Below are 14480 nucleotides of genomic sequence, written 5' to 3'. Positions count from 1 at the left end.
AGACCTAATCTGTAGAAAGATCCTGTCGTGGAACTTGATGAATGTATATCTTAAATTTTCTAGCTAGGAATTGTCTAAGAGAAAGCTTACTGCAGCATAATCTAAAGGAAACTTAATTTTATGATACTCTTGCATTAGTTCCGTAACAATTCCCATAGTAAAGTTTTGAAATTTTTGGACTTCTAAAGAAAATTTTAGAAAATTGTTTATGTGAATATTTTAGTTTTTTTAATCAACAATATTTCTGAAAATTAGAGGAAAAATGTTTTGTAACTGCTCTTTACATTATTCTGTATCTGCTTTATTGAAAATGAAATACTTTGTTTTGTAGGGATACTTCGGTTTAATTTTAAATGTAATGAGGATATGAGAGTGACTTTAAATTTGGAGATAATTACAATGAATTTAATTGTTATGCAGAATAGTACCTTGTCCAGAAGTTTGTGAAAACCTGCCTTTTATTTTAAGAGATGTTGCAACAAAGGACTAAACGTGATAGTCAGGAAAGAAATTGCTGTCAGTAAGATCTTGAGTCAAAGAACAGCAAGTGGAAGAGTGCTGGAACTTCCCACAGTTATTGTCTTCTACTTCATCTTTTTTCCTAAAGAAAATGATCCATGTGTTCTTATGTTATGAGACCAAAAGCCTTTGCTATTCTGTCCTTTAAAACACACTGGATGCACACCATTGTGCTTTCCACACTGTTTCCATTCAACTTTGAATTTTCATCTTAACCTGTCAGAGTCACTCAGATACTGCCAAATAAGTCATACTTCATGACTTATGCAGCCAGCAGTTGCAGGTTATGTTAATACAATACTTAATAGTTATTTTTCCTAATATAAATAATATCTCTCAGAATCTTAAGGCAGAGCAGCAGCAGGTGTGCTGGAGCTGTCTGCTGATTAGTAAGATGCAACCGCGTAGCCACTGACTGAATTGCAAGTGGCATCTAGAAGTACGCTTCTGTAAGTGAAAACTTAAAATTGTCTTGAGCTCTGGAAGGTTAATTTTTACCAACCTCTCCAATTCTGCTATCAGGGGATTGTTTTTCTCAGTCACTGCAATGAAAAAAATAAATGGAAAAAAAAAAAAAGCTAGAACATCATTTTAATACGATGGAAAACATGAAAGGCAATGTTAACATCTGAGTCAGTTGGAATCTAGTCTGCTTTTCCAAGGGCCAGTCCTGCCTTCTCTTTTATCTGCCACCTCTTTTGAGGTAACACTTGACAATTTGCATTACTACACTGGGATCTGTTTTGCCTGAAACTTTGTGCTAAAATCAAAGTTTAATCAACTCATTTGAATGCCAAGCAGGAGGTGAATGTAGTTCCGTTTACACATTTGCACAAAAGCTACTTCTGGAAGTAATCTTTAAAGGCTTTTGTTTGGAAATATGAAATTAATAGCACCGCTAAACCTGCATCTCTTTAGAGAGATTTCAGTGGGTGTTAAAATAAGGCAGGTTGAAAACGAATAAAATGCGTTAGTACAAGTTGCTCATCATACTTGAAAATATGAATTGCTGGGAATCCGCACTTACATAAAGTCAGTATGCGTTGTGTAATGTGCACTCTTCAGTAATTGTATAGCTATTCTCTTCCTTCCTCAAAATTGCTACATGTCTGATAAATGTTTTGGTGGAAGATAACTGTTTTTTTTTTTAATGGTGAGTGGGGTCCAGCAGCATGGCGGATGTTACAGTCCTTGAGAGAGAAGTACAGGCAGGTACTGTATGTAAGTCTCTATGACCTGAACTTATGAAAACGGTGTAGCCGTGGGGATTTTAACTTGTTCTGAAGTACTCTCTGTTTTATTGCTAATTTGGATTTGTTAGATACCATATTAACAGCTATAGATGAGTTACTTGTGACCCAATGATTGGTGAAAAATGTGTTTCAGGGCGTGGGGGAAGTCTAACTGCTAAAGTCCAGCACAGAGTATAAGACCAACGTTAAATTATAGAACTGAGTAGTAGTGTTTAGAGTGTCTAGGTATTAGCCAAAACTTTTACATTAACTGTTCAGTGCTGGCAAGGACCCAAAACTTATGAAAATGCCATTTTGTTTTAGAGCAGTAGATTTACAGTAGTTTCATTTCTTGAATGAACGTTTTAGTGTGGTTGACTTGTCACTACTTCTGTTTTTTAGGAGTTTTTTTGAATTGCTGCTGTTCTTTGGAAAGGATGAGTTCTATGAAGATCCTTTGAAAGATATATTAGGTTCAATCCAGGTAGTGTTGCCTACTTTCATATAAACCTTTGATAATACTATTTTAGTACATGTGAAGACAAGCTTTTTTGTGGATGTGTAACCTAGAGGAAATATGCCATTATAATAAGAGATTAGTTGCTTTACTTGCAATTATACCAACAAATTTATAAAAAGGATATTTTTAAGGGAAAGCCATTTATTCTTATATTAATCATCAGTATTTCTATTGGAATTTTTCTGGACTAGGTAAAACGTAAATCTTTTTCTTTTTAAAACCATTTTTTGATTTAAGACATAATATATGGTTTTCCTATATAGAAGAAAGAAGCTTCGCTTGTTTGTGCCTAATTGGAGCTTAAGGTCATCTGCCATCCAGTGTGGTGTGTGGTGTTTTTTTTTTTTTTTTTTTTAACGCCTCATGACATGAAAGGTCAAGTTTACCTCTGTGGTTTTAAACAGTAAATTTGGAATTGAATATTTCATTGAACTCTTCAGGTCAGCATGAACTGGCATTGTTTAAAACTATTATACTCTTGGCTAGGCTGGGACAATTTTTTGGTATGTCGGTATAGTACCGTATAAGAGAAATGTTACCAGATTTAACATAGATCCTTTTTTTCCACCAGATAAGGCTAGAGTTTTCATGTTTTTTGTCTTTTTTTTTTTTTTTTTGGACCAGGGCCAGTTTTGAGAATTGAGTTCAGTGTATGTGAAAAAAAGCACTTCTGCCAACCATGGGAGAATAAACTTGATGTGGAAACAAAGGGTGAAAAACAAGGCTGCTTCTTCTGTTTAGACTGACCATGAAACCGCAGTTTGAAGAATAGCTATCCTGTGATTTTTACATTGACACCTCTGTTATCCCTGCTGCAAAGTCAGCACCGCTTACCTTAATTATCTAAACAGCAGCAATTATATTCTTACTGAGAATTAGTGGAAGAATAGGGTCAAGGAGTGGCTTAGCAGCCCCATGAATGGGTATGGTCTCTTGCAGAAGAGTAGTGGGGTGTTTCAGTAGTCCTTTGGTAAGTGCTTTTCAAAAAAAGTCTATGAACAAGAAAGAATTTTACCAAGTGTGATGCATAGCAATTTATTCTGTGTGCTTTTGTATTACAATTCCCAATTGCCTTGACTTTTAAACGATGAATATATTAAAATGCATCTTTACATAATTTTCTTGATAAAGAACATCTGAATCTGCTGTATAATCAAACTGGTAGTGAAAACCATTGTTTCATTTATTTAACTGTTCTCTACCATTGAACATATTCATCTGAATATGAAAGGAGACATTGAGGAATTGAAAACAAAAGATTTTACAGAAAAAGAACATGTGAAGAAGTTAATTGTGTATGGATAGAAGCTATTTTTCAATTGCGTTGTTAGTCATCTCAGCTCACTTTATAAACAACCCACAAGAAAGCTAAGATATCATTTTAGTTCAATTTCAAAATTAGATACTTTTTCTTGTGACTGTTAATCGACAGTAGAATTCTTATGTTGATACTTTGACCAGCAAGTAAAAATTGGGGAAGGGAGGTATGGAACTCGGCATATATGAAAATCCTGGGTGGCTAAAAACATTACATATTGTTGTAGGCAACCGTGATTTCTGTTAGATAGAAATTCGGATTGAAATGATTGCTTGAGGGATGGTGATTCATATGGCTTAGTTCAATTTTTCCCTTAAGCTTGGAAGAGTTTAGACTTCATCGCTGCATCACAATTCTAGTGTCAACATGCCTGAATCTGTGCAGACTAGCATCAGGTGAAGACTTTTCCCACAGAGTTGTGCTGCCATTGTTATGCAAATGGAAGAGCCTTGCTGAGTGCCAGTTGAAAATATTCTGGCTTCCACAGTTCTGTGTTACAGAAAGAGTTGTTGCTTTAGGACTTTATGTAGGCAGTCAAGACTTCATAGGTTCAATTGTTGACTAAGGAAGTACTTGAACATGAATGGGTTTTCTAGTTTAATATCATCTTGGGTGGTCTAAATATATTTTTACGCAACACTTATTTTCATCTTTCTAACTGTGTTTTTTCTTTTTTACTTGTAGGAATGTCAGAACCTTCTAAATAGATACAGAAATATGAACTTGGAACTAGTGACTCGAATCATTCGAGATGGTGGACCTTGGGAGGATCCAGTATTACAAGCAATTCTGAAAGCAAAGCCTGTATCACAGGAATTAGGTACTTAATTTACCTTGTAATTGTTATTTTTAGACTGCTGGAAAATGTGCTGTTAGGCCTTTTTGATATTGGGATCAAGTGTTGTCAGCTGGTATTGAACACATTTTTTTTCAGTCCTTCTTTTGAAAGAAAACTAGATCTCTGTGCTAGCTTCAGTCTACTTTTATAATACAGGGATCAAGTTACTCAGATAAAAGAAGCTACTGAGCATTCACTTCTAAAATGTGTTTACAACATCCATGTGTTCTAACCCAGGAAGAGCACATAGAGAAAGTTGACTTCAGTTAGGCTACTAACGTATCGTGATCAGAGAGGTCCTGATACGTAGTTTTTTTCTCATGGTACTATGACTAATTCAATTTTTTCTTTTAAATTTATATACTTGGGTTTGGGGCTTTTCTTGGCTCTGTTTAGAACTAAACCTAATTAAGCAGCTACATCTGTTTAGCTACTTTGTGTTTATGTTAGTATATATACTCGAGTTGGGTTTTAAAGAAGGATTATTTTTTTCAAACCATGCATGCAGACAAATGTAACTTGGCAGTTAATGAATGTTTGCAAGGGTAAAAATGGCATATCCAATCTACAGTGAAGACGCCTCTAGCCTCTTCTGTATTTGCTAGCAATGTTAATGGAGGACCTCTTGAGAATTGTTTCCATTTGCTAGTGATAAAAATACTAGTTCTTCTCCAGTTACTATGGTGCAGTGAATGATTCAGATTGATGACTTTATGGAATGAGCACATTGTTATAAACGGAAGAGGAAGAACCACGAGAAGTGGTTTGATAGCAAATTAATCTGATGCAGTGGGCAGTCTTTGTTGCTTGTCTCTCATGTGAAGAAGTTAAACATCAGTTTACCTTTGATTTTTATTACGTATCTGATAAACTTCTAGGCACATACATACAGAAACAAAATGAAAACAAACATTATCCTCGTTTTATTCTGCATTGCATGACTTAACTGGGAGTTTTGGTAGTTATCATCTGGAGCTAGGTGTCAAATGGAAGAGAGAGTTGTAATCCAGTAAGATGAATAATATATAGTTGAACATGTAAGGAAAGAATGGAAGCATGTATGACTCAGGAGGAATTTGAAATGTTTTGTTCAGTCTCGATCTTTCCAGCAAAGATTTAGTTAATCCTTTTCCTTATTGATTTCCTTGGTCAGCATGAAGCCATTTGATTATGATGAGTAACAGTTCAAGAACTCTTCTTCAGTATTACCTGGCAGAGGAGAATGAGACTGCCTGTTGTCATTAGCTGATCAGTTTGTTTCCTTTAATGGCAGGCTACATCTCCTTCCCCTCTGCCTGTGTTTTCTTACGCTTCAAATCTGCTGATTAACTCCCCTCCACACATCTCATCTGTGATCACAAACACTGTATTTTAGATAACACCTTTTGGAAGTGTTTTCTTTTTTTGCTTCACTTCATCTAAAATCTGATTCTTATGAAATCTTAAAGCAAACATTCTGTGCTGCTTTATAGGCTGGCAATATTTGGTGTATGTTTTTGAAATTTGGCCATAGAGATCCCTCAGGGATCACTCTTTCAAATGAGGGAAAACTGCTTATTATTGCTGAGTCATCAACCATTACTCATGGAAGTCAGATAGATGAATAAATATGTACTATGTGAACAACATAATCTTGTCCTGGATTCATCAGTTACACAGAAGGTTAGGCCAAGACAAACTTTGTTGTGCCTGTCCTTACTTGATTTGTAGAGTACTTTGGGATGTTGCAGTGCTTATTGAGATGGTTGGAAAGGAAGGTAGTCTGGGGTTTTAAGGAAAAATAGCAGGGTTTTATATATGGATTGGAATTTTTTGCAGCATAGATGCAATAAGCAGGTGATGAAGAGTAGGGCAGCCTAATGTGAATGTCCAAAAGAATATTGTAGACAGGGGAACATTCAGTTGAAAATGGTTAATTATTTTTGAAACTGATGGTTGGCATCTATCTCTCCAAAGCAAAGCACTGCATATGCTGCCTGAACAAGAATAGACATTGTCCCCGGGCTGTTTCTAATATATTGCAGACTTGTGTAAATGCTACTATAGTTAGTGGTTGTCTTCTGCTTTGGAGACTGAGAAGCCTTGTAAATGCCTTCTTGGAAAAAGAGGGCATTCCATGACAGGGAGGGAGCAGAGCCCTGCATGTTGTTAAGCTGGAACTCACAGCCTGTTTAAAAACAGGGGCATACTGAGCTAAGAATTTACAGCACCAAGTGGGAACGTACCAGAAGCAGTATTGTGGACTACAATCTTTCCTTGTTGGAAGGAAGACAATGCTATAGTCAGTATACACGCATACAACATTTTCTTGAAATTAGGAGAGAATAACAGGTAACTCTTTTTGGCCTGAGATTTTTGACATTGTTGTTCAATAATCTGTTGTGTACTATTTGCTTAACGAACTGATGATGGGATTTATTACCTGAAGTATATTAACTCAAATGTAAGGAGAGGCGTTTACATGGCCTTAAGGATTATTCTATATGATTACTGTTTGCTGCAGTTCAGTGACCATTGTTAGACACAGTCTTTTCTTTTCCATCTTCACCTTTACTATGCTTGTACCCCAAAGTGCTAATGGATAGTGGGAATTAAATCTTCAATTAAGTTAGAACTTAAGATAAATCTACTAATGAATCTCATCTAAAACCTTGTATCACTTTCAGTAACGCACTTGAAATGTTCACTTGCTTTCATGAAATACAGATGGCAGAGAAAATGCTGTTTTTGAACATAAAGAATGACTTTCAAATGGGAACTTAAAGTTTAAATGAAAGCTTGTCACACAAGTAATGCTTGATTTCAGGAAAACAGTAGTATTACATAGCTTGTAGTACTACAAGCTATGCACTAAAATTGTCTTTTTGGAATACTCCTCTATCTCACAGGAGTTGTGGAGAATACAAGAGGCATATTGGGCCATAGTGTCCAAGATATTACGTAAACATTAATGCACTATTAAGACCTCAAAGTGCGTTTACTTGAAAAGATACAAACAGTTCTCAAAATAAAAGCAGCATTATAGAATTTTGTAGATTCAAGTGACACTTCAGCTTGTAATGATAAAAGATGCTAGAATCTGTGTAATCTTTGAAAATCTGTATTTGTCGTCTGTAATATATGTCATCTAGAAGGTGACATATTTCATTATTTTTGAATGGCTAATATGTGTAGTATTGACTGTTTCTTTCAGCTGAAATTATTTCATTTAAATACTTAGCTTCTAGATAGGAAAAAATGAACTTCCAGCAAGCTAGGCTAATATTTAAGGGTATCTAGGCATTTAGGTGTGTGTGTGTGTGGGGGAAATGCCCAGCATTATTTTTAGAGGAAGGAACAGTATATATATTCCACTTCTCCAAGCAAAAACAGAAGTGTTCAAAGATATTTAAAGCAACAGCTTGTGAATTGCAGGTAACTTTTTCCCCACTCCAAGCTCTTCCATTTTAATGTGTAAGAATATCCTGAGTTGTTTTAAATATTTATAGTTACAGTATTGGAAGTGATGTAGGTCCTGTAGTTCAGACAATCATCTAGATTCCAGTGCTGAGAAAGGAAGGATTTTTTTTTTTCTTGGAAATGTTCGTATTTGCTTCTGAGTTGTATGTATTTTCACTAATCCTTTGCAGCACCTTGTGTTGATCAACAAACAAACAAATTACTGACATAAACTACTGTTATAAGAAAAATGATTTCAGAGTAAAAGGACGGATTCTTGATGATGGCATTTACTTAAATATTTGATAGCTTCTTTAGCAGAGCCTTTTTATATTATTTGTTGACATAGCACTGTTTAAAACAACATTAAATTTAAATATATTTGGTGTTTGGACTTCATATTCTAATTGCCTTTAAATCTTTCTTTTCTGTACAGTTAACAAATATTTAAGCTCTGAAAATCCACTGTTCTTTGAACTACGTGCCAGATACCTTATTGCCTGTGAACGCATCCCTGAGGCAATGGCTCTTATCAAATCTTGCATAAATCATCCAGATATCAGTAAAGATCTGTATTTCCATCAAGCTCTTTTCACCTGTCTTTATATGTCACCATTAGAAGATCAGCTATTCCAGGAGGTATTGTCAGTATACATTTTTTTAATGAAGTGGTACTTGTTGTGTACAAATTGTTGAGAGGAGCATATTGAACTCTTTATTTTTGTAGAAGCAAACGTCGTCATAAAATCAGGCAACTACATTGGTATTGCTTAATTTAGTGCGGGCTTAAGCTCTGAAAAGATAAATATAAGTGCCTACAAATCTTGTTGACCTGAATGAAATTATTTTGGTCAGGTTTACTTACAGATATATTCCCAAAGTAACTTAAGTCATTAAAATTTTGTAACTTGAGTTTACTGACTGTTATTTTGCAGTTGACTACTATTGGATCAAAACCACTTGAGCCTACTTGATGTTGGTCCAGTGTTTTATAGATGATAGTTTTGTCAGTTTTAAAATATCTTTAATGTTGCCACAGTATGTAAAATGACACCCTCTGTCTAAATGTGGTCCTACTTTTACCACTGATAGCACTTACTGGAAAAAATACTTTTCCTAACTTTGTTATAAGAATGAAGTATTGTAATTCAAAAAAAGGCTTTTGTGTAGTCTTTTAATTACTCAGGCAATTATTCTGACTAATTATTCTCAGAATCTAAAAGAGCTTTAAATCTTTCCTAAGTCTCTATTTGCAGACCTACACAAAAGCTGTTCTAAAGAAATAATAAGTTTCTGAAGTTTGCAGTGGTTTCTTTAATATAGTGAGGTCTGATAGGTTTTTTATTTGTATTAGCAAATTTATCTAAATTGATTTTATTTTAATTGTATAGCACTTGTTGAGGACTGATTGCAAGAGTGGAATTGAGATCATCTGCAACACTGAAAAAGAAGGGAAGACTACCTTAGCCTTACAACTATGTGAATCGTTCCTAGTCCCACAGCTCCAAAATGGGGACATGTATTGTATATGGTAAATACTTTATTTATGGTGAAGCAGCTTAGCAGATAAGAAATGCTTAATGCCAAAATGAAATTCATCTGACTTTGAGATGTAGTTTAAGTTTAAAAAACAGGTTATACATGACTTGTAAACGTTCCTAGTACATCTGTTTTGCCTGTTGCCTTTTCGCACAGTCCTGTACAGTGGTGTTCTACATAGTACCTAACCCTAGTTAACTGCTTCCAAGTAACGGAAGAGTGAGCCTTTAGATACACTAGGCTGTGAATAAATACCTGTAAATATGGCATTTATTATTAGCAAAGTGTAACAGTATGTAATGTGTAGGCTCTTGCAATGCAGTTATTTCCTTGTCCACCTAGTTAGATCACACTGCTTATAATAACCAAACTTTATTATGTCACAAATGTGTCTAAAAAGAACATATATTTCCAAAATTATGCAAACTTTAATACTGTGACTCTGTTTATGAAGTAATTCAGAGTCTTCTGGGAAAGGATTAAGAATAAAAAGGTTTAACAATGTCTTTGTATACACTGAATCAGCTTGATAGTTGGACACTTTTGTGGCTACTAAGCATGTTCTGAAGAGGTGTCAAAACAAATTTCATCATTGCCAGAACTGAAAAATGTCTGTGGAAGGTAATGCTTACATTTAGCCTGTATAATTTCTTAACCTGAAGTAACGTCTGCATATCTTGATTAAAGTATGATTAATTTCTCTGATTATGTAGTTGAAGCAGAAAGGCTTAGCAAAGATCTGAAGTTTTTCAATCAACTGAGATCAAATGATTGATCTGTATAGCTAGCTTTAACATGGAGTCTAGAATCTATTCAAGTATTTCACTGTTTACAGATTTAAGGAAACTGTAATGAGACATCTCTCTTTTTCTAGAGAAAGTAATGAAGATCAGACATGCTGAAACAAAGTTTTATTAATGAAATAACATTTACGTTAACTATTGGACAAGTAGTTGATTGCATTGAATCAACCTTCAGAAATCTCAATTATAGCAATCTAAATTTTAACATGATTTATTTGCAAAACCTAGTTATTCTGTGGCATTTTTCACTGAGTTGTTCCAAAAAAGAAAAGGTGGCCATTACTATCCCCATGAGACCAAGTTGAACCAAAACAGATACATAGCTTTTCTGAGCCAACTGACAAGTGTTATAATGTAATCCAATGTTGCTGATTCCTTCCCAAATGCTACATCTCTGGAGTTGATGCTTGTTAGGAAATTTGTGAATGTAACCTATTAGTTATATTTAGTGTTAGTTAGTTACAGTTAATGTTTTCAGTTTCAGGGGTTCAGTCTTTTAAGAAATGCACTGTAAATATTGGTATTAGACTTGCTTTTCACCTTCTGTTGTAATAAGATACACGTTAACCTTGTTCGTGCCCAGTTGATTTCCAGCCATTTTGAAACAAGATGTCTGCCCTTATGTTCCGGTAAAGCAGGTGTCAACAGTGAAATTGCTAACCAGAAGAGACTGAAGTACTGTTTGGTACCTGTTTATCAAGAAAAGAATTTCCTTATCTTATACTATTTTAATCTTCAAAGTATAAACTTGTTGATCTTTAAAAGAGTTTAGAGCAGTTATGTCTAAGTAGCTAGAATAGCACTTGAGTTCTTTACATATGTTGAGCCATATTGATTATATAGCCTACAAGAGAAGTATGGATGATCTTTAATAGGTAATGTAAGCCAGGACAAAGCTTGTGTAGCAATTAAATATGACTGTACCATTGTTCAAGTTTTGTAAAAAGTAGGAGTGAAGTTAACCCATAACGTGTTTTCCCCAGAGAAGATTTTTATGTCTTCAGCACAGCATAAGTCACGTTGCCTTGTTTGGAACTGATGATCTTAGAGTTCCAGCAGCAGCCACTACTAGCAAAGATAAGATAACCAAAATAGATTAGAAAGCTGTAAATGGCAGGTATTTCTGTGAAGAAGCCTGTATGAATTAGGTCTTAAAGCTGAAACCATTTTACGATTTCTGAGGAAGATGGACTTCAAGCAGATCTGTCATAAAACGCTACACTTTTCCAGATTCAGATGATCTGAATTATTTTTCTGAAGTGAAAGCCTGCTGATAGATAAACTGCTAACAAAAAAAAAAGTTGTACTTGGTCTTGTTAGAAATATTTGTGTACAAAGTTACTGGTCAGAAATAAGTCCATAATGACATGATTGAAGACTATGTAGTATCAAGAAATGATCTCTCCCCAGGAAGACAGAATTGTAATGGAATAGCCGTAGCAGAAAGGCTTGCCTTCTCTGTCAGGCAGTCTTTAAATGATGTTTTGGCTGTTTTCAAGCGATTACTGTTCATTAAGTCAAGGAATTCCTTTGGACACGTTCAATCGGTCTTTGGCCTTTAGGTAGTTTTAGTGATTTGGGTAACAGCATTCAGCATGTACGTTTCAGTAAAGTATATGCTCAATGCTCAAGGAAATGGCTATCAAACTATCTGAGTCAATCTTGAATATCATTTGTAGTGTGGTCAGACATAGAAATGGAGTCCAATCAGCAGTTTAGGAATGCTTTACATAACAATTAATAAATATGAAAGTCAGAAATGTGCCTGAGAAGGCGACTTCATGTCTATGTGGAGGAATAGACCTAAAATATTTGACATCAGGGTCTAGTTGAACTGATGTAATGACAAATGTTCACCCATGGAGCTGCTCCTTCTTTCAGTTTGCTCCATTCCTTTTTCAGCTCTTTTTTTGTGCCAGCCCTCACATTGTCTGAGCAAATTGCATGACACTTAAACCACTAATCTATCATAAAAGTAACTTTGAGTTTTCCCCAGGATTAGTGTTGAGATGGCTTGTCTAAAATGGTATGAGACAAAGCAGAGGAAAGATGAGCAGCATCTGCTATTCAGTTTAATGTTAATAAGCAGTGAGTTTGAGTTGCATTACTAAAGAGCATCCTTAACAAAAGTGTTCTTTTCTTTCTTTTTGTTCTGTAAGTTGTGACTTTAACTGAATTTTTATGAATGGTTTGGTCCACAAAGACTCTAACTCTTTTAAAACTTATGTGGAAAACTTGCAAAGAGATATCAAGAAGATAGATTATCAGCCTGGTAAAGGAAGAGGTGAGCAGTTTGTATCCTTAGCAAGCCTGTAGGACTATTTTTGTCGGTAGAACTTGTTTTGCAGTGTTTATGCTGTTTAAGCATGATCTTTCTTTCAAATTCAGTTTTCTTGGGTTCTGAATGGAAGAAAACCATTGAGATTTCATGTCTGGCTCAATTAGCACTTAAAATGTCAAGCAGAATATGGAGCTGTCCTAAATATAAAAGTGAGGTTGGTGTTCTGTCATAGTCAGTTCTGTCACTTCTCTTCATGCAGGCGTTGACCGCACTAGGACAAGCTTAATTTCACAAAGTGTGTAAGATTTATATCTGGCACAGACTAGGGGCTCTTGAATATCAGCCAAGTATTTTGTCAGTATCTATTTGCTTTTCCTGAGGGAGGAGGCTGGTGGAAGGAAAACAATTGTCTTCCTTCAGAAGATGAAAGTTAGTTAGTCTCTGTTTTTCATTGTCATGTTATAATGGGATTTTTGCCTGGTCTTAACCTCATTGACTCCTGTGTAAAATCTTTGATGGGGTGGAAAATAACTGAAGATTAGATCTGTTGCCTGGTAAGGTCTCTGAATTCAAGAGCGTAGAGCTTTCTACAGACAGTAGATTTCAATCAGCAGTATTTTATAGACTAAACACATTGTCCGTGTACAAGCTCTGCTGCAGGAGTCTAGCAATCGATTCTTACATTCCCTTATGTCAGTTTGAAAACTTGAGTGATACAGATGTATGAAAAGCAGTAGAGCCTGATACTTTGATATAACTGCTGTGGGCTAGAAAGTTCGATGATGACAGTAGTCAGAAAATAAAATTATGTTGTAGTATGTATAACTGGATAAAAATACTTTCTGTCAGCAGACCATACTGGAGACTAGGTTTTTACAACGCTCCTGTATTCCACATCTAGCATGTCTTTTCCAGAAGGATTCCTCACTGTTAAAGTTACTTAATCCCAAAACAGATCTGGAGTATGTCTAGAGCTTGCTCTTCAGCCTGATGTTTGCTGCCGGTGGTGTGAAGAGCTGTGTGGTGTAGTGTCTGATTTTATTATGCAGTTCTCTGATACTAAACAGAGTACATTAATATGTTGTTGCATATTTAATAGGCTCAGTGATAGAAGATACCCTGAATGCTTTAACGAAGTGATTAAGTTGCATTTTCCATTGTGCACGTTGTGTACAATTATTTTGTTGATTAGATCGCTTACAAGCCCTCAAATATGAGTTTAGTTGCAGAATATGCATTATTCTTTGTACATGCTTAGTGATCGAGTTCTTTAAAACTCAGCTTAATCAAAATATTTTGTTCTGTACTTATAGGGACCTGATCTTCATTTGGAGTAAACTACAGCTTAAATCTAACCCCTCAAAACAAGTATTTGTCGACCAGTGCTACCAGCTTTTAAGAATTGCTACAAATGTCAGAGTAATTTTTCCCTTCATGAAAGTCATTAAGGATGAAGTAAGTTTTGTTCTGTTTTTTTTTTTTTTTTTTTTTTTTTTTTTACCTCTTCCCTTCCATCTTTTTGTTACTAATAAAAGTGAAGAGAAATGATGTTTTTATTGTGCCACTTCTTGTAGAAAGTCAAGGGAGCAGGGAAAGACATAAAATTAAAAAGCTTTGTCAGGTTCTAGAATATGTGTTGATACTATGGTTGTCCTTGAACTGTAGTGCATTTCTATGACTTATTTGACTGAATTCTTGTTGAGTAAGTTTTTTCTTCTAGCTGCAGAAAATTTGAGCAATGTCATCCTGCAGGGAAACAAATGGGGAAACAGCTAAGAAATGAGTAAATGCGAAAGATTTCTTGTCTGTTTGTTTTAAGCCAGGCTCCTTATGGAACTAGGAATTTTTTAATATCTGTGTTTTCCATCTGCTTCTCACTCTTGTTAAAAGTTCTGAATCTTTCCACCAGTTGTAACCAGATGTGAAAAAGTGCTTAATGTAACCTAAAGGAAGAGCTAGTCTAAGATGACAGTTTGCTTCAAACCAATGTGC

The 14480-nt window shown here is 35.2% G+C and overlaps 1 protein-coding gene across 5 annotated transcripts in view; it reads left to right on the top strand.

Moving 5' to 3' along the window:
• Positions 1-14480, top strand: part of ZNF654 (zinc finger protein 654) — a 35062-nt gene that overhangs the window by 13449 nt on the left and 7133 nt on the right. For 2 of the 5 annotated variants that reach the window (XM_084533648.1, XM_084533652.1), the window contains 5 exons: positions 2154-2235; positions 4274-4409; positions 8302-8504; positions 9257-9396; positions 13802-13943. In XM_084533648.1, coding sequence (XP_084389774.1) covers positions 2154-2235; positions 4274-4409; positions 8302-8504; positions 9257-9396; positions 13802-13943 — 703 coding nt within the window. Of the gene's footprint in view, positions 1-2153; positions 2236-2901; positions 3242-4273; positions 4410-8301; positions 8505-9256; positions 9397-13801; positions 13944-14480 lie in introns of those variants that run through there. The other 3 variants (XM_084533651.1, XM_084533650.1, XM_084533649.1) reach the window with 3 other exon arrangements.

This window comes from Aythya ferina, assembly GCF_964211825.1.
Source record: "Aythya ferina genome assembly, chromosome: 1".
Lineage (NCBI taxonomy): Eukaryota > Metazoa > Chordata > Aves > Anseriformes > Anatidae > Aythya > Aythya ferina.
The sequence above is the reverse complement of the archived record's forward strand: the minus strand, read 5'-3'. Positions and strand labels throughout refer to the sequence as shown.